General features: G+C 35.3%; 1 protein-coding gene across 1 annotated transcript in view; it reads left to right on the top strand.

The window, feature by feature from the left end:
* Positions 1–27492, top strand: part of LOC136029378 (ras GTPase-activating-like protein IQGAP1) — a 156548-nt gene that overhangs the window by 101682 nt on the left and 27374 nt on the right. The window contains exons 13-18 of the mRNA XM_065707697.1: positions 7806–7931; positions 11791–11975; positions 14885–15125; positions 20623–20736; positions 21784–21945; positions 23733–24026. Coding sequence (XP_065563769.1) covers positions 7806–7931; positions 11791–11975; positions 14885–15125; positions 20623–20736; positions 21784–21945; positions 23733–24026 — 1122 coding nt within the window. The remainder of the gene's footprint in view (positions 1–7805; positions 7932–11790; positions 11976–14884; positions 15126–20622; positions 20737–21783; positions 21946–23732; positions 24027–27492) is intronic.

Here is a 27492-nt window from a genome sequence, read left to right as displayed (position 1 = left end):
GAGTCTCCATTTTTAAAGATATTTTCTAATTCATTTTTTTTTGTCGGAAGATTTAATGTTTTTGAAAGTTGTATATTAATAATCAGATAAAATTAAAAAAGGGAAAAAATTTGTGCGAATTGACATGAAAGATGACGAACTCTTTTCTGATGAAAATTCGTAACTAGTAGTCAGGACAATAAATCCTCTGTTTAACATACTCAGCTCAAAATCTATTCATAATATTTTGTTCGGTTCCAAAAACAAGAGCTAAGAGCTCATATGGCACTTGTGACGAGGCGAGAAGAGCTAAGAGCCAAGAGATCATATGGTATGAGCTCTAACAAAATTCTATGAATCAATAGATTGATTTAAAAAGGAAAATAAGAGGCTTAATGCCGGTCAAGATTTAAAATAAGAGCTCTGAGTCACAAAGTCCTTCTAAATATCAAAATTCATTAAGATCCGATCACCCACTCGTAAGTTATAAATACCTAATTTTTTCTAATTTTCCTCTCCCTTTTGCCCCCCAGATGATCGAATCTGGGAAAACGACTTTATCAAGTCAAATTGTGCAGCTCCCTGACACGCCTACCAATTTTCATCGCCCTAGCACGTCCAGAAGCACCGAACTCGCCAAATCACTGAACCCCTCCCCCCAACTCCCCCAAAGAGAGCGAATCCAGTACGATTCTGTCAATCACGTATCAAGGACATTTGTTTATTCTATCCACCAAGCTTCATCCTGATTCCTACACTCCAAGTGTTTTTCCAAGATTTCCCCCTCCAAATCCCCACAATGTCAAAAGATCTGGTCGGGATTTGAAATAAGAGCTCTGAGACATGAATTCCTTCTAAAAATCAAATTTCATTACGATCCGATCATCTATTCGTAAGATATAAATACTCCAATTTTCATGTTTTCCAAGAATTCCGGCTCCCCCCCTCCAACTCCCCCGAATGTCACAGGATCTGGTCGGAACTTGAAATTAGAACTTTAAAGCACAAGATCCTTCTAAATATCAAATTTCATTAAGATCTGGTCACCCTTTCGGAAGTTACAAATACCTCAATTTTCAAAATTACCCCCCCCCCCCCTCCAATTCCACCAAAGAGAGCAGATCCGGTCCAGTTATGTCAGTCACGTATCTTAGACAGGTTTCTATTCTTCCCATCCAGTTTCATCCTGATCTCACGGCTTTAAGTATTTTCCAAGATTTCCGGTCCCCCCAACTGCCCCCCCCCCCAATTATGCTTGATCCGGTTGAGATTTAAAATAAGATATCGGAGTTACGAGGTCCTTCTAAATATGAAGTTTCATGAAGATCAGATCACTCCTTCGTAAGGTAAAAATACGTCATTTTTCTTATTTTTCAGAATTACCCCCCCCCCCCCCCGCAATTGAGCGGATCCGTTCCAATTATGTAAATCACGTATGCAAGACTTCTGCTTATTTTTCCAACCAAGTTTCATCCCAATCCCTCCAATCTAAGCGTTTTGCATCATTTTAGGTCTCCCCGCCCCAAACTTCCCCCAATGTCACCAGATCCGGTCAGGATTTAAAATAGGAGCTTTGAGACACGATATCCTTCTAAAAATCAAATTTCATGGAGATCCAATCACCCGTTCGTAAGTTAAAAATACCTCATTTTTTCTAATTTTTCAGAATTAACCCCCTCCCAACTACCCCAAAGAGAGGGGATCCGTTCTGGTTATGTCAATCATGTATCTAGGACTCGTGTTTTTTTCCACCAAGTTTCATCCCGATCCCTCCACTCGTAAGTGTTTTCCAATTTTTAGGTTTCTCCCTCCCAACTCCCCCCCCCCCCCAATGTCACCAGATCCGGTCGGGTTTAAAATAAGAGCTCTGAGCCACGATATCCTTCTAAATATCAAATTTCATTGAGATCCGATCACCTGTTCGTAAGTTAAAAATACTTCATTTTTTTTTTATTTTTTCAGAAATAACCCCTCCCCCCCCAACTACCCAAAAGAGAGCGGATCCGTTCCGTTTATGTCAATCATCTATCTAGGACTTGTGTTTATTTTTCCCACCATGTTTCATCCCGATCCCTCCACTCTAAGTGTTTTCCAAGTTTTAGGTTTCCCCCTCCTAACTCCCCGCCCCCATCACCAGATCCGGTCGGGATTTAAAATAAGAGCTCTAAGAAACGATATCCTTGTAAACATCAAATTTCATTGAGATCCGATCACCCGTTCGTAAGTTGAAAAAACCTCATTTTTCTAATTTTTAAGAATTACCCCCCCCCCCCCCCCCCCCCCCAACTACCCCAAAGAGAGCAAATCAGTTCCGATTATGACAATCATGTATCTGGGACTTGTGCTTATTTTTCCCATCAAGTTTCATCCCGATCCCTCTACTCTAAGTGTTTTCCAAGATTTTAGGTTTCCCCCCTCCAACTCCCCCCAATGTCATCAGAACCAGTCGGGATTTAAAATAAGAGCTCTGAGACACAATATCATTCCAAACATCAAATTTCATTAAGATCCAATCACCCGCTCTAAGTTAAAAATACTTCATTTTTTCTATTCTTTCCGAATTAACCGGCCCTACTCCCCCCCCCCCCCAGATGGTCAAATCGGGAAAACGACTATTTCTAATTTAATCTGGTCCGGTCCCTGATACGCTTGCCAAATTTCATCGTCCTAGCTTACCTGGAAGTGCCTAAAGTAGCAAAACCGGGACTTCAGGTTTTCCCCCTCCAACTCCCCCCAATGTCATCAGATCCGGTCGGGATTTAAAATAAGAGCTCTGAGACACAATATCATTCCAAACATCAAATTTCATTAAGATCCAATCACCCGCTGATAAGTTAAAAATACTTCATTTTTCCTATTTTTTGCGAATTAACCGCCGCCCCCCCCCCCCCCAGATGGTCAAATCGGGAAAACGACTATTTCTAATCTAATCTGGTCCGGTCCCTGATACGCTTGCCAAATTTCATCGTCCTAGCTTACCTGGAAGTGCCTAAAGTAGCAAAACCGGGACCGACAGACCAACAGACAGACCGACAGACCGACAGAATTGGCGACTGCTACATGTCACTTGGTTAATACCAAGTGCCATAAAAAGAGGAAAAATATCATGCATTTTTATGGCACTTGGTATTAACCAAGTGACATATAGCAATCGCAAATTCTGTCGGTCTGTCTGTCTGTCGGTCCCGGTTTTGCTACTTTAGGCACTTCCAGGTAAGCTAGGACGGTGAAATTTGGTAGGCGCATCAGGGACCCGACCAGATTAAATTATCAAATCGTATTCCCGATTTGACCATCTGGGGGGAGTGGGGGGCCTGTTAATTCTGAAAAAATAGAAAAATTGAAGTAATTTTAACTTACGAACGGTTGATCAGATCTTAATGAAATTTGATGTTTGGAAGGATATCGTGTCTCAGAGCTGTTATTGTAAATCCCGACCGAATCTGGTGACATTGGAGGGGGAGTTGGGAGGAGGAAACCTTAAATCTTGGAAAAGACTTAGAGTGGAGGGATCGGGATGAAACTTGGTGGGAAAAATAAGCACAAGTCCTAGATACATGATTGACACAACTGGGACGGATCCGCTCTCTTTGGGGTAGTTGGGGGCGGGGTAATTCTGAAAAATTAGAAAAAATGAGGTATTTTTAACTTACGAACGGGTGATCGGATCTCAATGAAATTTGATATTTAGAAGAATATCGTGTCTCAGAGTGCTTATTTTAAATCCCGACCGGATCTGGTGACATTGGGGGGGGGAGGTAGGAGGGAAAACCTTAAATCTTGGAACACACTTAAGAGTGGAGGGATCGGGATGAAACTTGGTGGGAAAAATAAGCACAAGTCCCAGATACATTATTGACATAACCGGAACGGATCCGCTCTCTTTGATGTAGTTAGGGGAGGGGGGTTAATTCTGAAAAATTAGAGAAAATGAGGTATTTTTAACATACGAACAGGTGATCGGATCTCAATGAAATTTGATATTTAAAAGGATATCGTGTCTCAAAGCTCTTATTTTAAATCCTGACCGGATCTGGTGACATTGGGGGGAGTTTGGGGTGGAGGAACCTAAAATCATGGAAAACGCTTAGATTGGAGGGATCGGGATGATACTTGGTGGGAAAAACAAGCAGAAGTCTTAGATACGTTAATTGCATAATTGGAACGGATCCGCTCTATTGGGGGGCGGGTTAATTCTGAAAAATTATAAAAATATGACGTATTTTTAACTTACGAAGGAGTGATCGGATCTTCATGAAACTTCATATTTAGAAGGACCTCGTGACTCAGATCTCTTATTTTAAATCTCAACCGGATCCAGAGTCATTGGGGGGGGGGGCAGTTGGGGGGACCGGAAATCTTAGAAAATACTTAAAGCGAGAGATCAGGATTAAACCGGATGGGAAGAATAAAAACCTGTCAAGATACGTGACTGACATAACTGGACCGGATCTGCTCTTTTTGGTGGAGTTGGGGGGGGGGGGGTAATTTTTAAAATTGAGGTATTTGTAACGTACGAAAAGGTGACCAGATCTTAATGAAATTTTATATTTAGAAGGATCTTGTGCTTTAAAGCTCTAATTTTAATTTCCGGCCAGATCCTGTGACATTAGGGAGAGTTGGAGGGGGAAACCAGAATTCTCGGAAAACGTGAAAATTGGTGTATTTTCATCTTACGAATAGGGGATCGGATATTAATGAAATTTGATATTTAGAAGGAATTCATGTCTCAGAGCTCTTGTTTCAAATCCCGACCAGATCTTTTGACATTGGGGGAGCTGGAGGGGGAAATCTTGGAAAACACTTAGATTGGAGGAATCAGGATGAATCTTGGTGGATAGAATAAGCAAATGTCCTTGAGACGTAATTGACGTAACCGTACTGGATTTGCTCTCTTTGTGCGAGTTGGGGGGAGGGGTTCAGTGATTTGGCGAGTTTGGTGCTTCTGGACTTGCTAGGACGATGAAAATCGGTAGGCGTGTCAGGGAGCTGCACAAATTGACTTGATAAAGTCGTTATATCAGATTCTACCATCTGGGGGGCTAAAAGGACAGGAAAAATTAAAAAAAATTAGGTATTTATAACATACGAGTGGGTGATCAGATCTTATTGAATTTTGATATTTAGAAGGACATCGTGACTCAGAGCTCTTATTTTAAATCCTGACCGACATTAAGCCTCTGATTTTCCTTTCAAATCCATTTATTGATTCTTAGAATTTTGTTAGAGCTCATACAATATAAGCTCTTGGCTCTTAGCTCTTCTTGCCTCGTCACAATTTCCATATGAGCTATTAGCTCTTGTTTCTTTATGGGAATGTTTTTAATGACTTCCAAACTCGATCTATAGCAGCTTAGAGTTTCTGTCCTTTTCTCAATATATATATAAATTATTTTTATACAGAAAAATGGATGCATCAAGTTTGGATGTCTACAAAGCCTTTTCGTTGTCTCTATAATTTTTTTTCTGAATAAAAGCCTTTCTTTTTTGTCCCATATTTATGCCATCTCTTTTCTCCAAACATAAACCAAGTTTGAATAATGTAGGTTTAGCCGCAAAACTTTCTTGTTCTCACTTAAATATTTAGTGTATCGATTTATCATTTCGAATTTTGTTTGAATGTAAGTTTTTTGGGTGTTTTTTCTTTTCGTTTGATAAAGACTTTCGGATGTTAAAAAAAAAGATGTAAAGCTAAAATATTCTGATTCCTCTCATAATTTTTTATTGATTTTTTTTTTAGTTTTTCACTTATCAAAAAAATCACCCGCTCCTAATATATTTTTGTTTCACTTGTTTTTACTTTGAAAGTTTAGTTTTTCAGGAAATTCAGTTTTTTCCAGAATTATCACGTTTTGAATAATGGTCAATGGCTTTGAATAAAATCCTTCAGATCTTTTAATGGAAGTTTTCGTGACTGCAAGTCCAAACTCTATAGAACGTACATAGTTTGAATCATTGTCGAAAAGAAACCGTTTCCGAAACTATATAAAAATGTTATAAAGGTTACACATTATACGCTATAAACGTTATTAATGTTATAAAAGCGAAAAAGATAAAATTGAAAAGATTAGCTTTTTGGTGAAGCACTGAAACGTGAAAGACCTACAGTCAAATCTTTAGTGATGGAACTTCATATTTTTCCGTTTTTGACCAAAGGGATAGCATATAGCCTGAAAAAATTAGCTATTCAAAAAAGATTGTTTTTTTACTCACTCTATATATATATATGTACTAGCTGTTGTGGGGGGCTTCGCGCCCCCCAAGCCCCCCCCCCCCGCGCGCCTAGTTGGTGGGGGGCTTCGCCCCCCCCCCCCAAGCTCCCCCCCCCCGCGCGCGTTAGTCGTTACGCGCCATATTAGTTACGCGCCATTGTAGTTGTGTCCCTGTGTCCCACCTGTGAATAGAGATAGATATAAATATATGTTTTTAACTACGTAAAACATGCGAATATACAACATTCTTCGCTGTCCCATTGTCTGTGCATATAAATAGATTGTCAGGTTTACTGACTCTTGAACATGCAACATATAATTGTCCATGGGAAAAACAATCCGTATTCAGATCTATACCTCATTATTCTAATGATTTGTCCCTGTGTCCCGGTCGTCATTTATATTCCCTGTGTCCCGGTCGTCATTTGTGTCCCGGTGTCCCAGTTTGTAATTTCTCTTTGAGTGTCCCGGTCGTCATTTATATTCCCTGTGTCCCGGTGTCCCGGTCGTCATTTGTGTCCCGGTGTCCCGGTCTGTAATTTCTATTCGATCCCGGTCATCACTTAAATTCCCTCTGTCTCGGTCGTCATTTGTGTCCCGGTCTGTAATTTCTCTTTGAGTGTTTTTTCTTTTTAGTTTTTTTTTAGTTTTTTACCTTTTTTCTTTTTTCAGTTTTCTTTTTCTTCTTTATTTTTCAGCGTCACTATGAAGTACATATCGACGAACCTTTGTTTTTTTAACTTAAATCTGGTAGGCATTGATGACCTTATCCAAGTCAAAATCCCAAACCCAATCATCATCGCTATCATTTTCAGTTTTGATATGTTTTGACTCTCGCTGTCCAGGTGGATTTTCATCTAACTGCGCGGTTTTGCGTTCTTTAGCCGCAAGCCTGTTTTCTTGCTGTTCTTGTGATTCCTCGGAACGCTTTCTTTTCTTACTTTCTCTATCAGCAGCAAGTTTTTTGGCATAAACTCTTTGAGCAGCTTCCTCGGCTGTTGCCATTGTAGGTTCTTCAGTCATTTTACAATTAAACATTTTTCCGTGAACAAATGTCTTAAATACCGTTAATGACGTCACCGTCAAAGCAAAAGTGACGACAACTAATTTCATGACGTCAGTCAACACAGAAACATGACGTCACCTGATCCACAGACAGACAACTTATTTTTATATATATAGATATATATATTTTAAATCTTGCCAAAAATTTTGAGTTTAGGCTACAAAACGTGTTTTAATGTTTGACGATTTTGTGAGGAACCTCTCTGAAAATAGCTTGAATTGTTTTTTAAAGAACTGTGTAAACTTTATAAATTTTAAGAAAAGAGGTATTTAAGACATTGACTCAAGAATATACAAAAATTAATCGTTTATCCGATGTCTTTGCATCTTTGACTTATACGCAAGAAATGCCCGGTGTTAGAGTAATTTAAAGGAAACTGTAACACAGTTTACGATGAATTTGCCGTTTCTGGGAAACAAATGGTCGATTAAGTGGCGCTTGCTGTGGTTTTAAAAATAAACGTACAGCCTTTGAAGGAAAACAACCATTTGCGCAAGCTCTGCATCATTCTTTTTATTTAAATGTATTAAACATAATTTTGCTTGCAGAAAGCTTCACTTCTCCATTTTGAAACTGAAAGGGGGTTTTCAGTTTGGTTTGACTTGGAAAAATGTTGGCACTCATGGGAAGAACCATTTAATGCACATAAATATTTTGAGGCCTCTGACATAAAGGTATTGTTAAATTTTGCTTGTTTGAATTGTATTTCTCTGTTTTCCTTTTGATCTTGTGTTTTCATTTACTTTTTTAATGCTTTTAGTATTTACTTTCCGTATTATCGAATCGAAACAGAGTCAAAATTATACATCCCTAAAATTTCAGTTTTTTCTCTTTTAATCAAGGTTGTGTGTCTTTTAGTTCAGCTTGATGAGCCACTTATTTCAGATAGAATATTTGAAAAAGGAAAAAACTTCGGAAATACTCAAAAACCTTTTTATTTGTTTATTTCGTGATTCATATTTCAAAAAATGCTTATTTTACTGAATTTTTTTTTGCTGCATCTTAAGCTACTATTTTAGTGCTTTTAAAAATTATTCTCAGAAATTCAGATTATAATTAGTTCATAGTAAACAGAAGCTAGATTTAGTGACACGCTGACTTGCATCAATTACTCATTGTTATTCATAGCTGTAACACAGAACTTGGAACAAAATATATAACATGATCTGCTTTTCAATTGTCTGTCTAATTTTAAAAATAAAACACTAATCTATGAAAACATAAGCTGAGAAACTCCATTTAAAGCCACAGTTTAAAATTATATTTATAAAAGATAGAGCACCAAAATGGCTCTCAAAGAAACAAATTATAGGAGTTACTTGCATAGGGGGAAATGATAAAAACAAATTTATTGCTGAAGTGGTTCTCAGACGCTGGATCCTTCCTGTATAAATCTGAAACTCTTCTTCAGACGGGTCGGTAGTAGCGAACCCTGTTTGAAAAGTAGCTTTAACATCGGTGAACAATTGGCTAAACAGATCTATAACAATTGGTCGAAATTTCAAAGCCAATTCAATTGTTTCATTCAAAATATCAAAATAAATTAAATAAATTGAGTACATTTTTAAACCTTAGGCAAGAGGCAGTTCGAGACATTTACAGCCATGAATATGGATGAAAATTTTCTTCATTCTATTTTATCAGCACTCTAAGCAAGTCAGCTTTGGTGATACTTGATTTGACTTGAAATTGGATAGTTTACCAATTTTCCATATATTGAATTTAGTGTTTTTATTTCTGTATTTGTGATTGGTATTATCTTAAAGATCTTGTGATTTTTTCTCATTGCTAGATTCTTCCAGCAATTCAATTCCGATTTCCTTCCATTCATTTCTGCGTTCATTGCATAAGACGACATTCGTTCGCAATTAATTAAACATACAATGAATGCACGATAGTAATCCCCACAAAGGCTCCTAGCCTCATAAAGAGGGGGAAAATATGGGATTTATTTAAGTACTAAAAAAAGCGTTTAAGAAGCGGAAAACTTTGGTAGTTTCTTGAATAAAATAAACTACTGGTGTCAGGCGCCTTATTTCGTACATTATGACTCCCTGTTGCAGAATTGAAATTGGCCTTACGATGGAGTAAAAATATTTTGAATCATGTCTTTATCGTGAATAGATAATTATTTTGATCCTGCTTGTTATAACGCTTGTTTGAAAACGGGTGGGTTGTCTAGTTCATGTCTCGTAGTTACCATGACTTTGGTATCGCTAACATTGATCTCTATTCCGAACGGCTTAGTGGCATCATAGGGTTTTTTATCTTGCGCCTGCAGTTATTATGAAGAGTTCGCTAGCGCACTATTACCATCAGTGTAGCCAATATTGCCTATCAGCAGGCCTGCTATAATGGCGCCATATTCCAAGTGTATCATGGAATAGATAAGAGGTGTGGTCATAAGATGCAACCTTAAAGCACTCTTGACGAAGTTCTGAACTCTTCTATTAACCCATTACTTGGCCTTGAAACTGGTTATACAGATTCTTGATTACCTGGACTGTCTCATAAGGGGTCGCGTTGTGAAGGAGGATATGCTAGAGTCCTTTGCGCCAAATCAGGCTAAATACCTGATAGAAAGCAACACATATTTGGTACAGTTCTTTGTTGGACTCGATGTATCGTTCCATAAGTTGCCGAATAACGAATATCTGATCGATTGTGGATCTTCCAGGGTGGAAGTCGCCTGATATTCTCCAATGGCAATAGCAGTTGTTGCTGGTATTTGATGAAGTAGAAATTTTGTCAGGATACTTGACTGACGACTCATGAGGCTATTTGGGCGGTAGTTTTCGCACTCTTTCTTTAATGCTTTCTATGAATAAGAAGAATGGCAGTCTTAAACCACTGTCAGGGTGCGTGGCCCGTTTCCCACACCGCAGCCAGAATGGGGTGGTGCAGACCTGTTACCTCATCTGATCTGACGTTAATGACTTTGAGGTGAGTCCGTCTGGGGCAGGGGCTTTTCCTTGCTTTAGTGACTTGACTGTAGGTCTGGCTTCGGATTTGAGTTGAGATGGTAGTTTGAGCTCTTGGTCCGGTTTGGGGAGGATCAGTAGCTACAGAGGGATTGAATTTATCTTTGAAGTTCTCTTTCCATCGTTCAAGTTTCATCTTTGGATCACAAATGCCTTTTCTATTTTTTGTCCAGGATCACTGCCATCAAAGGATCACTGATAAAAAAAATATAGCTGGTTGATATTCGTGAATATTTTATTTACCTGTTTTCTTCCAAATATTTAAGCCATTGCAATGGCCGCTTCTATTCTCGCAGCATTGTGATAGAAAAGTGAAAATGTTAGCGTAAAGAGAGGGACGATTAATGGTATTTCAGCCCTTTCATATCTACAGTGAATTATATTCTTTTGAATTTTAACTTCGCTCTGTACGCTCAAAAAAAACTTTTTTTTTCCACGTTTATGTATGTTTCTTTTTTTTGTATGTTTTTATGTTTATTTTATGTGAATTATATTGAAGTTCACCGTTCTTGGGCTTGTGTCAAACGGTGATTTTCATTTACTAAACGCTATCAGCTTTTAAAAAACCATCTTTGTCTTTTCTTTTAGGAACAGTGAGAGATGTAAAGCCAACTATTGTCTTTGTTTTTGAAAATAGTTTTTCTTTCATTTTTTTAATCGCTTGAATTTTATCTTTTTAACTCTGCTTTGTTTTTAAGATTTTGCTGTTTTGAAGCTTTTGTATTTTTTTTTTATGACGATTATGACTTCTTAATTGTATTAGCAGAATATTTGCAATATATTTCTTTTCCCTGAACTTGATTAGGATTTTTTTATTATTATTATTTTATTTTTTTTTAGTTTAACTTAAAGAACGAATCTCATTCGTAACTATAACTGTCGTACTTCTACTTTTTTGGAAAATTGAATACGAGCCTTACAATTTAGGGCTTATCATGAATTTTAAAATTCTTATTTTATATATATTTTTCTTCTTTCTTTCTTCACTTGATGTCCTTAGTTGCTTGTAAAGTTTTTCTATAATTAAAGCTTTTTTCTGTTTTTTTTTTTCATTACTCCACTTGTGATTTGGCATCTTTAAAGTGGGAAATAAAATACGCTCATTTATTCTTTCATTATTAAATTTTTTTTACATTTTCCTTTTATTTTTATCTCACACAGAACCGAGAATTCCTCCTAATCGCTGTTGTACTTTTACTTATTATGTTTTTTAAATAGAAGATGAGTAATATCATGCAAGTTCATTATAATTATATATATATATATATATATATATATATATATATATATATATATATATATATATATATATATATATATATATATATATATATATATATATATATATATATATATATATATATATATATATATATATATATATATATATATATATATATATATATATATATTTACTATTAAGCTGTTCAATGTTTAGTTTTAGTTAATATGTCATTGCGTTTACGTTTTTTTCTCTAGTTTTCGTCATGGTCTTATAATTTTAGGGGAGAAGGGCCATTAAAAACCGGAATTATATATGTTTTTTTTCCAGAGTACAGTTTCTAGAATAGTTGCTATGAACTGTCCTTCATTCATCAAAGCTATTGTCAAACTTCAGAATCTTTGGAGAAATAAAAAAAGGTCATTTACACTGGAAAATGACAAGTTTTCACAAGAAATTGCTGCTACCAAAATTCAAGCCTGGTGGAGGGGTGTACGTGCTTTAAGGCTCTACAGGTATTTTTTTTACTTAATACCTCTACGAACTCTTTAGGACGCCTCGGCTGACACAGTGGTGAAATGTTTTCCTTGGTCCTACTCTTGACAAAAGTCACAGCTTTTGTTCTTTAATTTCTTTTTTATAAACTTATACCAGTATAATTTGGACCAATGCTGTTTTCTTCCTCCCTAAATAGCCATGCTGGGCCACATAGAGAAAACACTCACGTAATTCGGTCTTTCAGTGTTATTGACAATGTCAAAATCATCAAAGCAGCTATTTACCACGCACCGATTGGACTTGAAATACTTTGTTCCTCCTAAGTGATGTCTGGCAGCTAGACATTTATAAATTTTTTCATCAAAAAATTCCTCAGAAAATCTTCTTCTCTTTCTTTGACGTCCATGGTGCTACATATGCTTATTATTTTTATATATTCTATTTGGTCGCTTTTCCTCTCATGTTTGCTCCTAGGTGACTAAAAATGAATTTTCCTTTTCCTATCTTGCTTTCTGTTTTTTTTTTCTTTGTAAAATCTCTATGCCTACTTAAATTACAGTGTAAATGAATTGGATTACAGTGTGAATAAAAGTTGTTCAACTAACATTAAATTAACTTTTTATTAGTGCAAATGTTTAAGTTCATAAATTGAACCAATCGCCTTGCCTGACACTCATTGCAGAATTTTCCCAATTTTGACTTTAGACGCTTGTTTGCCTGTCATTCCGCGCAAATTAACGGCCCTATGTCAATTCTATATTCTTTCAAGTTCAACGTGCCGAAGACCATAGGTAGGCGTGCCTTGTCTATCTCTCATTCCAGGCAATCTAATTTTCTGTGTCAATTTTGAATTCTTGGTCAACCTGCCTGAGGCTCTGACGTGAGACAGGCGTGACTTGCTAAAATATAACAAACAAGTATGGGTCCAATAAGAGAGGGACACTTACTCCCGCCGTATACCCGTGCCATTTGTCTTAGCTCTGTGACTATCTGCCTTAGTTCTACTCCCCTAGGAATGACGCTTGGACGGATAATAGATAGACATATCTACTAATAAATGAACTTACATCGTTTTTATATAAACCTAATAAGGAGGGGCGGGGTTAATGCCAGAATTGCCTCTCACTCAATAAGGACTATCTGTCTCGGCTTTTTCTACAATTAGCCATGGATTGATGCTCACAACTATTCCATTTTGATTCATGAATGAAAGATTATATAATAATCAAATTGTGTGCTTCAATTTTTAATAGTGATATTAACATCCAAATGTTTATGCTACAGTATATGTAGACCATTATCTGTTCACCGAATTTCTAGTAAGTACTAAATACCATTAAAGATTAATCCTAAATTAGTTTAAATGAAATCTTCTATCTAGACTATTCTTTTTTTCTCGCTGGTCATCGTTCTTATGGTATATGGTCTCTCTGAAACAAGGGATTTTAAGACAAGCCTGCAGTTCTCGTACGATAGGATAGGATAAAAAAAAATTTATCCTACGAGAGTACGGTAGTCATAGAACTCTTCTATTTTTTCAACTTTTTCGTCGCTTGTTTCAGTGTCTTTTTATATTTAAGGCCTGCTTTGCGCTCTGTATTATTGCTATGATGGACACGGTTGCACTCCTCTAGCCAGTTCTCGAGTAATATCGTTTCACGTTCCTAGTGTGTGCCAAAGTCACAAGTACAAATAAAGGGGAATTCTTGGCGTGTTCCTCCTCCCCAACCCAAGATTTCGACGATTTTTCAAATAAATACTTAGAATTTGTACATAATTTATCATTTTGCTTTTTTTTTCAAATTCTTTCCGCTTCTCTCCCCCTAACAAAATCCCAAATTCATATCCCCTATTGTGCCTACATCTTCTAGTGCCTTAATTAAAATAAATTTTGCCAGGCTAATCCAATTAAAAAAGATAAAGGAGGTATGTGCACAAGGCGGGGGGGGTTGTGCCTTTGCCTCTCTTCTCAAAATGATGTTATTTTTACCGTTTCCTTGAAATTTTTTTCGATTATTCATATAATTTATCTATTTATGTTTTTTAAATTGAACTTGTCCTCTCTCCCCTTCTGAAATGAATTCATGAATGTGCACCTGAGAAATACTATAATTCTGTTTTGCTCCGTATTCTGCTCGGAACAAATTGATAAGCTAGTTATCTTTGTTAACTTCTTCTTCGCTGTTGAACAAAAAGCAAAACAACTATTTCACCGTGTATTTTTGGAATTGTGAAGGAGGGAAGGATTTAGAGCATCCATTGTAGGCTATATCCCCTTAATTGAAAGATTATTCGTAGCCACTTGATATCTGCCAATATAAACAAGTTTTAATCATAACGCAGAAAACATTATCTCTGGTAGTATTAGGTGATAACACTGAACCGTATACCGATGTTTCCCTCCATTTATATTTATGCTAATACTTTGTAATGATGTTTGAGTGGAATGCGTTTAAACGGGAATGACAATAAGCTGTCATTTTTTAATGTAATTGAGACTGACAGACGACAAAAAAGCAGAATTTCTGACCATCTAAAATTATCAAAAAATTTATGTGCGAAAAACAAAGTAATTGAGTTTTAATTACAGAAATTAAATTGGGAATAGAAATAAATTATTTACTTTTATTGTGGAAAAACGAAAATTATTATAAAAAATACATCTCATGCGCATTTGTTTTCCAGCTTCAGCTAAAAAAAAAAAATCAAAAAAAAAAAAAAAAAAATCAGTGAATTAGCTTTGCACCTGGTCTTCATTCGAAAAACATAAAACTTGTCTTTCTTTGCCAATAACTATCAGAGGGCCTACATAAGGCATGCACAAGTGTCTCTTATATTAAGAGAATTTTCTTTTCGTCTCGTGCTGGAGGTGGCTGAAAAATAGAGGGCTATATCAAATTGAAATTGAATTTTTGATATTTTAAAGGAAATACAAGAAGATTAAAGACCGGGAAGAGCAGCTACAGAAGGAAATTCAGGACCCGTTCGTTGCATATAAAGATAATGTTCAGTTGATAATTGTCATTCAACGTGCGTGGAGACGATATCGTGCACGTAACGACTTGAAACTTCTAAGAGAAGGGACGCCCAGTCTTCCAACTTTACGTCGATTTCTCCACCTTCTTAGCCTAGAAAAAAAAGATTTTGAAGCTGAAACACACCTACAGGTAAATTTTGTTTTATGATCAGCTAAGTGAGGCTGAAACCGTTTTCCTTATCGTAAAAACTGCTTAACATGCTAAGCATTACTGTTCTTTTTTCAAGTAGAAAAAGATTCTAGATGATTTTGGAACTATGGAACTCTTTCTTGACTGTGAACTTTTTTTGCACTTTTTCTTGATGAAAATGCTTTTTTATTTAATTTCTTTTAAAACATCAAGGACTTCAAAATAAAACATTTTTTGGACCCACTATTAATACCTAAAAACCGCGAATATCTAGGATGTTTGCTTTAGTTGTTTCAAACTTATGAAGATTTTAGGATAGTACCACATTTTTTTCAGTATTGCCAGGTGTTGCCAGTATAACTATAAAATGAATAGGCAAACTAATTAGTTGTATTTGGCAACCGTTTTCGTCCGTAAATATTAATAATCTGTTGATTCCCAAAGACAATTAGATCTTGAAAGGGAAGCTACATCTTCTAAAGCTGTTTGGTGCAATTTGTTTTTTTTTTTTTTTTTTCACTCATATTTCCTTTTTCCAGTGTTGGCGCCGGCTGTTGCCAAAAACTGAATAACTGTATGGAGATATTCTTAATTGAAAATTCAGTTCCTGATTTTTTCATAATTATATAAAGATATATATGGTTACTTAAGTTCCCGCATAACTAATTCAACCAACCAGATTTATTTTTTCAATGTCCTTGGTACTTTATAAAGTTTTGAATTGCCAACAACATGGTGGGACTTGTTGTAATACATCCATTGGAAATGTCACTTATGTTTGCTGTGCCAGATGCAGCTGTTTCTATGATATTTCCCATTCCTGTATCAAATGTTCCATATTTAAAGTCGATACCAGCAGTTAGTTTTTTAATTTTTAAACCAAAGAGAAACTAGGCCATAATCATGCGTCCTTAATAAGTACTCCTAAATAGCTATTATTGAACAATGTCGCTCATTAAGAGCAAAGACTATATTAGGGGTATAGTAATGAAATTCTTATTAAAAATACGTTTTATTTCTTTCTCTAATCTGTTAATGGGTAGTTTCAAAATAATTTTGAATAGTTATAATTATATCAGCCAGTTCATGATGGATTTTAATTATGTCTAACAGTATTCATCCTTGCAAAAAAAAAAATATTTGGCAGTCCAAAATCAAAAGACATCAAATCCAGTTTCTATTTTCAAGTATTCATTACTCGTTATTGTTTCTTTCTAAGAAGAAAAGTTCACATCGTATTTTTTGATTTGGCTTCAGTAAACCTACCTGATCATATATATTTTTACCCGTAAACAATTACTTGTAGTAACCTGTAAATAATACCTCTAAGTAATTCGCAAATTACGAACTGTGGACGCTAGTTGTTAGTTAGGATCGCTGTGAAATGAAATCCAAATGGACATTTTGATGTTTTCACATTTTGACTTGTATTTGTAAATATTGTCTAAGAAGAGGAGTGACAATGAGAGTTGAGAATGGAATTTAAGATAAACGAGATGAGTAAATGTATGAGTGAAAACAGTGTTGCCAACTAGGTAAAGATAATTGAAAAATGTTTAAAACCTGGAAATGAAAAACCTTGTTAAATCCTTAAGTGTATTTCTTTGGAAAAATGGTGTAAAATTTTTGGTTTGGATCGTTTGGCAATTCTGAATACTTGGGAATCTTTCGGGAGGAAAGGATTAATGGTAGATAGAAGGACTATGAAGTGATATGATTTTTTTGTAGTTTAGTTTCACCATGGAAGGGATGCCCTGTGGCGGAAGGGCACCCTGGAAAAGAAACGGATTTACATTGGTTTTGAAGGTGGTAAATAGTTGTGGAATACTCCAAATTTATTTCTATTTAAATAGTAATTACTCAAGGATTTAGGATTAATTAATTACTTTAGGATTAAGTGATTAGGAAAAGATTTCTATAAAATATCTTTTTTAGATATATGTGGTACGCAAATAAAGTTAATTCTTTTGTATCATAAATCCTCCTCCGCTGCGGAATTCCACGAAACCTAGTCGACCTTATCAAAGAATACTTAAAAAAACTTTTTCTACAAAACAAGTTTTTCAAGGAAAAGCAAAGACCTCCATTAAACCGAAAATAAACAAAAATAGTATTAAATAGTCTACCAAGCGTAAAACTACCACAAACCAGCATCAATAAATAAATGAAATCCGAAACGAATAGAAATTGCAATAAATAACCGAGTCAAACTCAAAACGAGCAGAAATTAATATAATTAGGGCTCACAACCCCCTATACCTTCTCAAAACCTGTACATAATTTGCACTTTACTGAAAATGAAATACGTTTTGAACGTTTTAACTTTTTTAACTTTAATAAATCAAAAACCAAAAAAAGGGGGGCATCTACCCTCTGATGACTTTGAATCTGAAAAGGTCACTAGAACTTCTGTTTACCTTTTCAGTGAGACCCCTCTGAGGTATATACGACCACCCTTTCTATAAAAATCTTATATGACCACGGGGTGTAACTTACAACCCTTGTCCTGAGGCCTTGTGTTTGCCATCTTCAAAGATATAATTTCCGGACCCTTCAACAACGATAAACAAAATTGCTATCTCAAAATTTGAATTGGATGTTTTCGGGGAAATGATAGGCATGGAAGGGGGGGGGGGTTTGCTCTCAAATCACTTTTGACTCTTGAAAAGGCTATAACTTTTAACTATAACTTCCGATTTCAAATCAAATGAGCCCCATCTGAAGTTTTTACAACTAGCCATTCCTAAAAGCCTAATATGCCCCCAGGTCATAACTTACGACCCTTGTCCCGTGGCTCGGGGGGGGGGGGAGTGTGCCAACCCCAGAGGCATTGTTGTATGTTCTTCAGACTATTTTGAACAAAATGGCTGTCTTCCAATTTCAAACAGATGTGTCTGGCGAAAAGAGTGGTAGTCGGGGAGATAATTGCCCTCCATCGCTTTTTACTCTTAAAAGGGAACTAGAACTTCCAATTTTCAACCAAATGAGACTCAAAAGTTTATACAACTATACCTTCCATAAAATATATTGTAATAATGGTAGATGGTAATGAGCTTACCTAAGCTATGGATGCCATGTCTTAATTTTGTTTAAACGATGATATCAACGGGACCTGTGCCAGTCAGCATCAGGCTCAAATTTCTGATGATGACTAGTACAGGTCCTGTTGAAATCATCGTTTAAGCAAAATCAAGACCTGACATCCATAGCTTAGGTAAGCTTATTACCATCTACCGTTATTACCTTCCATAAAAACCTTAAATGCCCCCGGGGCGTAATTTACAACCCTTGCCCTGAGGGCTGTGTGGGGAGATGTTATCCTCAAAGACACAATTTCCGGACCTTTCAACTACGCTGAACAAAATTGTTATCTCAAAATTTCGATTGGATGTGTTTGCTTAAATGATGGGCGGGAAAGGGTGGCTGGTCGCCCTCCAATCACTGTCGATTGTTTAAAAGGGCACTAGCCCTCTCAATTTCCAATCGATGGAGCTCTTTTTGAATTTTCTACAACAACTCCTTCTATACGAAGTGCCCTGGTCTAAAACCAACAAAATTATAATAAATTGTGTAAACATCGTTCTTTACTTAGGCAGCGCTATTGCGCTGCCTGTGATATTTGCTCTAAAATCAGGTGTCGTGCCATGACTAGTGAAGTCTCAGTGACAGCTTCCAAACGTCCACAGGAGTCCTTCAAGGAGGTATCTTGTCCGCAGAACTGTTTAACCTCTTCCTCACAGCAGTTTTATCCCTCGTAGAAACAACTTGTGGTGCATGTGTAGGGGGTGTCCTGACAGACAAGCTAGCTTATGCTTACGACATTGAGGAAATGGCTGGCACGCCTGAGGGCCTACAAGTTGTTGCTAACGAAGTCCTTGATGCGACTATATCTTTTGTAATGATCATAAATGTATCCAAATCCAAGGCTATGTGCTGCTCATGAAAACCATAGGATACAATTAAGCCAGACTTGAAACTTAACGAAAAGAGTATCTAGGGGGTCGAAGAGTTCCCTGCATTAGCAGTCTAAGCACCAATGACAGCAACCACTCAAAAGATATGAAAAGACTGCTTGCCCTTGCGATTTCCATTTTCAAAGCCCTTATGCCCTTGTGGAGAAGGAAGGATTTGTCTGTACGACATAAGACACGACTTTTTAACACTTTGATTATTCCCATTACAATATACTCATGGGAAACATGGACGTTGAAGATAGACGACCAGTGTCGATTCACAGTATTTGAAACTAAATGTCTCCGCTGCATTGCTGGGATTATCTACCTTGACCGAATCTCAAACGTCGAACTCCTTGAGCGCCTTGAAATTCAATCAACAATGCTCACCAACTACAGCTGCTTTGGTTACTCGGTCATGTCAAACCGATGAGTCAGTTCCATCTCCCAAAAATTCTCTTCGAAGGCCAAAATCACGGTTCACGGTTCTCGTGGCCGTCTCCCAAAGAGATGGAAGAAAAGCTTCGTGCCTCATCACCTTTCCGAACTTCTTCGCCTAGCAGAAGACAGTGAGGCATGCAGAAGGCACATCCACGCCATTATAAAAAAGAGGCCCCAAGATGGTCTTCAAGGTTGGACGGGACTTAAGTTAGATAAGTCAATGCATATAATAAAGTTAATATTTTTGTATAATAAAGTTCTATTACTATTGAGAGGAGAGTAGGTGGATTTAATTTAAAAAAAATACTAATCTGATATTAGGTTTATTACTTTTACATATAAATGATCAATTTCTCAGCTTTAGATATTTTAACGATCGTTACAAAAGCAAATTTATGGATTTAATCTTTTGATTTTCAACAAGTGATGTAATTAGAACATTTCGTCAAAACCAAACTGAGTGACATCGCCATATTGAAAAAAAAAATGTATGATACACATAACCAGTGAAGCCAAATTAAGCAAATTTAAATAATCAGTGATCAAATTCTTCAAACCTGGACTAAAAGTGTCCAAGTATGATATAATGTTTTGGTCTGTCAATTCGATTTATTATGTATTCGCGTCAATCATTTTCCATTTTTTTTTTTTTTTTACAATTTTGCTATATATACATGTATATGTTACCGTGAATGTCCGAAATCTAGTTAATGTCGACATTCACCCGTGAATGTTCAAAATTCTTTTTCTCTGCTTCGATTCAATTAGCTTCGCAAGTCAGTTTTTCAGTCTTATGCAACCTATGATGGTAAAGTTAAATTTAGATTAGGTTATATTATGTTAGTTTATATTAGGTCAAGTTAAATTTGGTTCTAAATATTAGAAATGGGTTAAAAACCTATCTTAAGCTAACCTAAACTGACCTAACCTCGTCTAACCAAACCTAGCCTAATGTGTCATCATCAAACCTTGCATTAAATTGAAAAATATGACTAGCAACGCTGACTAAATCTAAGGAGAGAAAAAGGTATTTCGGACATTCACTGGTGAATTTCGACATTCCCCAATTTGCGGACATTCTCGGTAATATAAATAAATTCCAGAATATGAAATCGGAAGTGGTGAAAACAATTCGAATGAATGAACAGCTTGAAAAAGATTTGGCTGCTATGGATACCAAAATTGGATTGCTTGTCAGAAATCAGATCTCTTTACAGGTTAGCCTTTTCATTACTTCTTTTTGCCTTATAACTTTTTGTAGTTTATTAACATCAATTCCTGTTAATAAGCTATATGGCTATCCTATCTCAGCACCAACATAGTTTGTAGTTAGCCTGTATTGAAAAAGTGGAAATTCTGTAAGTTTCACCGAGATTCCCGTAGCAGCTGGGTTCTCTTTAATTTTCTTTGTCGTCTTTTTTACTCTTCTTTGATCGTTGTTATGAACTTGTAATTCTTTTCTTTGTTTTGTTATTTGTCATCTGCGTCGCTTATTGTTATGTTTTATTTGTCTCTTCTTTTTCATATTCTTCATGGTTTTATTTGTGTTATTTACTTTGTTTCTAATTTTTGTTAAATATTTTTTTATATGTTTTTTTGTGCTTGATTAGTGAAAAGATTTGGCTGCCGAAATTTATGCGAAACCTCAGGCCCCGCAAGAACGGCCACTAAAATTTCTATTGTGGGAATTTCAGTTTCACACATGTACTTGGTGTGTGCTGTGTATTTTGCTTTTCCTACTTTTTAATTTTTAAATTAAAGTTTTGATTTAAAGCAAAGTTTTTAATTGAAGTTTAATGAAAAAAGGGATAAGTTTTGATTTAAATTAGTAAAGGTATTTTACACTAGGTCGGTATCAAAATCAAATTGAGATACCGCTGACTCAATTTGTGGTGAGTGGGAGCCAGGAATCCCCCCCCCCGTGGAAAAATCTCCCCAGATAATTCCCCCGATGAAAAATTCCCCCGCACGCAAAATTGAGCAGTTACAGAGAAAGTACAAGATAGTTACCTCAAAATGTCGATCAGATGTCCTAAGGGTTAACAAAAGAACCAGATATCAAAAACAGTTTTAGTACAGATGCTGGTTGGTCTCCAATCATTTTTGACTTATAGAATTGGACCAGAACTCTGAATTTCCAATCGAATGAACATCCTCCGAAGCTTCTACGACCACAAGGGGGGTAATAATGTTTTGAACGAGTATTTTGAACATTTGGATTTTAAGAATTATGAAGTTGTGGTTTTAGTCATTCCTTATTTCAGGAAGTTGTTATTCATGGAAATAAAGTAAACAAACAGTTAAAACAAAGTCAAAAGTCAGCCTCTCAAGACCCCCATCTTCAGTCGGCCATAACTCTTCTCTGTCACACAAAAGCCGGAAAGGAACAGCTGAATCAATACGAGCAGCTTTTCTACATTATCCAGGTATGCGTCGTTAGCTTCTCTAGGCTATGTTCAAGCAGATTCTAGTTCTTTTCTAACCTTACCCTGATTTTGATCAGCATTAAGAAGTAAACTAAGGTTTTGTTACAATGATTGTAAATTAATCCCACGTTTTTCCATTGAGTATTAGAAAAATATGACTGATTAGTTTATTCGCACATTATAATGTATTTCTCACTTAAAACTCGAAATTCTCAAGACACAATGAGCAAAGTCGTCAAAGGCCTGACATGTAAAGTTTACGATTATTCTTTTCTCTGTTGATGAGAAAACTTTGGCTAACCCCCTAGAGCTTGACCTTTTGCTATTACAGCTCTTTGAGACCCGTCCATCGAAGTAATATTTTAGTGGCTTGGTGACCGCTAGGAATAGAATAATTATTACTTTAATTAACTATTGATAAATTTCTGACTCTTCAATTATGTTTAAAACACAACACATTTGGAAGTTCAAATAAAGTAAAAATGAACATTCAAGATCACATAGACGTGCATAAGTTTTTAATATGCATAATGACCAACACTTTAGCAAAAACTAGTAACATATTTTTTAGCTTCAATCTTTATAATTCTTGTTTTTCAAAATAATTCTGCCTCTCATTTTCGAGCATACTAATTTGTTATGTTTCTATTGTATTTACTGTAACACACAAATAGCGTTTTAATTAGCATTCCAACAAAATATATGGTACGTGTGAAAATATTTCAGAAATGGAATAAATTAAATTTCAAAGTTTTTGTTGACAATTGATCATTTTCCTTTGGAGCTCTCCACTTTGAGAGCCCGTACCTTTAGGAGTATTAGCTTGTTGAATTTTATTCTTAATTTGTAATAATTCCAGTAGGCCTATGTGCTCTTCAACGAGTGGAAAAGTCTCAAAAATTTTAATGGTCCCCCTTTTTCATTTTTGGCCACCTACTGAGCATATACTTTGTTACTGTGATTAAGTTTTGATCATAATCCTAGGGCCATGAGATATATTATAATATTGATTTTTAAGGATCAGAATTTTGCCAACCTGTCAACGATGTTAGATTTCAAATGGATTGTCCTAAGGAAAGTAAAAATCATTTTCGTACACATGGTTGGCGTGTTAACAATTTATAACCTTGAAATGGCCTTGAATGTAACAATTCAAGGTTAAAACGCCTACGCAGGGTTAGAGCCTCAAAGCCTTTTTCGGAAAGTTAATATTCTTATTTATTTGTTCGTATATTTGTTAATAGCAATAATGGTAAGCCTTGTGGCCAGGGATACAACTCCTTAGCATTTATCGGAAGATCTTGGAAATTTCAATCCTGATCATGGAATCTCTGAGAAAGTATATATTAGAGAGCGCCCTCAAAAAACATATTAAGAACTACTATTATTGTTTAATGTCAAGGTTTTTTCAAGTTTTAAATTTTTCGCTAGCAAAAACCTTTGAATTTTTCTTGTGAAGCTTTGAATTTTTTGCTAGATTTTTTTTCAAGTTTTTTGAATGTTTGCTATTGAATCTTAGGTTATCGTTAAGTTTCCAGGGCCAGCCCTGGTTTTGTGTATTTCATAAACATTAAACGAGCATGAACAAAAAAAAAAGATCAGGAAAATCAAAAGATAAATACTTCACGGTACAAAATACAAACTTAACTATAAAAAGTTGGAATTCTATCATTAGATTCTTAGTCAACAAGCTTGACAAGTTCTCTGTCAATATTAAAATGCCAAAATACATATTTTTATAGTTTTTAATCTTTATTGATAACATATATAGCTTTAGATTATTGCAGACTCAACCAAAGTACCTTGCCAAGCTTCTATTTCTTCTACCACCAAACAAAGCTTCTTGTTTTTTGGAAGAGACCATTTTGAGTATATACGGTTATGGCACGGAGGTTAGAGAAGAATATTTATTCCTGAAACTTTTTGAATCAGCTCTTCGAGAAGAAATTGGTATTCGCATCGATAAAATGGCTGATATCGTTACTAATCCGCCTCTTGTAGTTCGTCTGCTTGTCAAATATGGAAGGAAAGGTGATGGATTAGAAAATTTGAGAGACCTTCTTGGAGCATTGCTGCAAAATGTGAGTTTCTAAGCTTCTTCTCTTTCTAAGTGCTATTATTGTGTTTTTCTCAGTGTCATTACATTACTATTTGAGAGAGAAAGAGAATTAATTAATTAGAAGACGAAAAAAACAACAACAAGGAACAAAATATATAAAAATGGTTAGCTGTTGAGCTCAAGAGCTCAATTGCAGACCGCTAAAATACGCAATAAAATTCATCCGTAAAACGAAAAAAAAAGAAATGGAAAGTAACAGAAATTAGCATGAAAAAACACACACAGTTATAATTGAACACTAACTAATCTTAGTGAATATACAAACTATGTTAACAAAAAGCTATGAAAAAACAATCTTAATATGTATTAATAACATACATGTCGTGGTACATTTTCTTAATACTATTTAAAAGTCTGAGGATCAACAATACTTTGAACATCATTCAGAACTTTGGACCAATTTTTGGGACCCCAGAAACGAAAAGCAAATTCCAAGTGTACTTAGGGAGTTAGTTATTGGCATCCTAATATCAGCTTGCCTTGTATTATAACAATGAAAGGCATTACCAAAAACAAGCATTAGCGAAAGTCATTTCGCTATTATTATTATAAATTATATGCATAAGATAAGATAGATATTATTTGTAGGTTTGCATTGTATTGGGGGGTAATTTATTATTAAAATTCTAACTTCCTGAAATTATTCGTTTCGTAATTTGTACGGGGGAAAGGAGGGATTACGATAAAGAAAAAAAGACATTACTTCCAAACTGAACTCTTTCTTTTCTCAATAAATGCTGAATACAGCATATTTAGAAACATTATAGATATAATAAATTCAATAGCTTCTCCAAAAATGGTAAAATAATTTTTTTTTTAATGCTTTCAAAAAAGGATTGTTTTTGAGGTTTTTTTAAGCTTCACCTATAATGAAAGATTTTAATTTTCCCGAGGTAGATGTCATTAATGTTCTAGAATTACGTACTTAAAAGAAAAGGGCAACAACTTCATAAATCTGTTGAACCCATGGCACTATCTCGGGGCGAGGAGACATCACTTCTCATCTTATAGTAAAAAAGCTTTTTTGGTATCTTCAATGAAAAAAAAAGATTTTTCGGTGTTTTCTATAACAAAAAAAAAAAAAAAATTCTTTAGAATCTGAAAAACACATTTTTAGGACATATGAAGGACATAACGGCTGAAAGGATTTGTGTGTGTAAGAAAGAATAGGTTAAATTGAATATCTACTTCATTAATTTATATTAAGTTATTTTTGGAGTCATTTTTGTGTTCTATGGTTGTTAACAGACGGAAAATGAACAAGTAACAATACTGAACCTTGGATGAACTGCTATTTTTCCTTATTTCAAAATGACTATCACAAGCTACATAGAACAGCATATCCTTTTAAGTTTTTAGTGGGGTAATATCCCCTGTAGTTATATTTTCTGTCATGAACCATGGCTTTTTTTTAATTCTTTTTAGTGTAGAAAAATATGTGTTTTTAGTACCCTTTTATTTTTAATCCTCATCGCATAAAAAAGCTTCATTATTTATGTTTAACAATTTTCTGAAAACTGAATAGGTGCCTTTGATTGATATCTTTGTCTAAATAATTTTGTTTTCACATTTAACCGATTTTAAGACTAGTTTTGTAACAGGTTGGTCTGAAAAGGAAAATTTCTCCTTAGTGAATTAGTTAAGCTTTACTGAAAATTAAATAAATACCTTACATTGAAAATTTAATGTAGCCATTCAATACTCTATACATTTGGCAGTAAGGTATATAATGAAAATGTGCGACATATTACTATATTGCTAATAAAGCTAAGTTCGCTGTTAAAATTTGTGGAAGTTTGAGCGGCATTTAAGTTTTTTTTTAAATGTATAAAGCAAAAATAAAAGTTGTTCAAATAATTTTTTTTCTGTTTTTAGTGCCAATTCTAACCTTTTGGGGGTTTCAGGGGCAATCTTTTTGTTTCTTCTCATTTTCCGTTATGTTCTCTCATAATTTTAGGTTTGATCTATTCATTCATAGTAATTTCCAGTCATTTTTGGGTCTGCTTCTTCTATCAGTAAAATTCTGCTCGATTCAAATTTGCTCTCCACTCCTCATGGAAAAATCATATTTTTAAGTAATTTTGTTTGTTTTTTGAATAGTATAGTGTTTGCATATATTAATTGTTATGAATACTGCGGCAGAAAAGCTTATCAAAAATTACAGTTAATGTCAGTTATTTCAGAACCGTGGATTTAGCAGTCTAGGTAGGAGTAGCTGTTATTGTGATCCCTCTAACGATAATCTACGATCATATATTCGGCGGGATCACCTCTGTGAAATCCGCAAGATTTACGGTCAGATCCGTAACCATCTTTTTCAAAGAAAATATAACCTCCAAGATGTCGTACTTTTGTTCTTTGAAGCTTGAAATTTCTGTTTGGACCTTCTCAAACACAATGAATTTCATGGTGTAGTTTTCTTCGAAATTGCCCTAATTTGTAAATGGGGTGCGTGACCACTTTTTTTAGAACTTTGCCACGTCTCTTAGGCTATTAGTTTTGATGATTAAAAGTTAATCAAACAGTTCGTGGTAACGAACTGTAGTAAGGAGCGACCCGGCTCAATAGTAACCAAGACTCTTAAAAATGAAATTTTGATAACAATAGTTACATCAAAAGAATCGCATTTTAATGCTGATTTTAAATATATAAGTTTCATCAAGTTTAGTCATACCTATCAAAAGTTACGAGCATGAGAAAATTTGCCCTATTTTAGAAAATAGGGAGAAACGCCCCCTAAAAGTCATAGAATCTTAATGAAAATCATATAATCAGATTCAGCATATCAGAGAACCCTACTGTACAAGTTCCAAGCTCCTATCTACAAAAATGTGGAATTTTGTATTTTTTGCCAGAAGACAAATCACGGATGCGTGTTTATTTGTTTTTTGTTTTTTTTTCCAGGGGTGATCGTATCGACCCAGTGGTCCTAGAATTTTGCGAACAGGAATGAAAAGTTCTAGTGCCCTTTTTAAGTGACCAAAAAAATGGAGGTCACCTAGGCTCCCTCCCACGCTTATTTTTTCTCAAAGTCGTCGGATCAAAATTCTGAGATAGCCAAATATGTCGTGGGTGAAGAAGATTTCCATAAAGGGGGCGCAGCATTTTCTAGTATTATTTAAAAAAAAACAATGAAAAAGTTTTTTCAACTGAAAGTAAGCAGTAGCATTAAAACTTAAAACGAACAGAAAATATTACGCATATAAGGGGTTCACCTCCTTCTAATACATCACTCTTTACGCTAAAGTATTTTTTGTGATCTCAACTATTTATTCGGCCTTTGTGATTCAGGGAACAAAATTTAAGCTTTAGTGTAAAGAGCGAGGTATTGACGAGTGGGCGAACCCTCTCATATACGGAATAAAAACATACGAATGTAGAAGTTTGTCACGTCAGCTAATTCGTAAGTTAAATATATCTTTTACTAA

The sequence above is a fragment of the Artemia franciscana genome, chromosome 7, assembly GCF_032884065.1.
Source record: "Artemia franciscana chromosome 7, ASM3288406v1, whole genome shotgun sequence".
Lineage (NCBI taxonomy): Eukaryota > Metazoa > Arthropoda > Branchiopoda > Anostraca > Artemiidae > Artemia > Artemia franciscana.
Note: the sequence above shows the minus strand (reverse complement) of the source record. Positions and strands in the feature narration are given on the sequence as shown.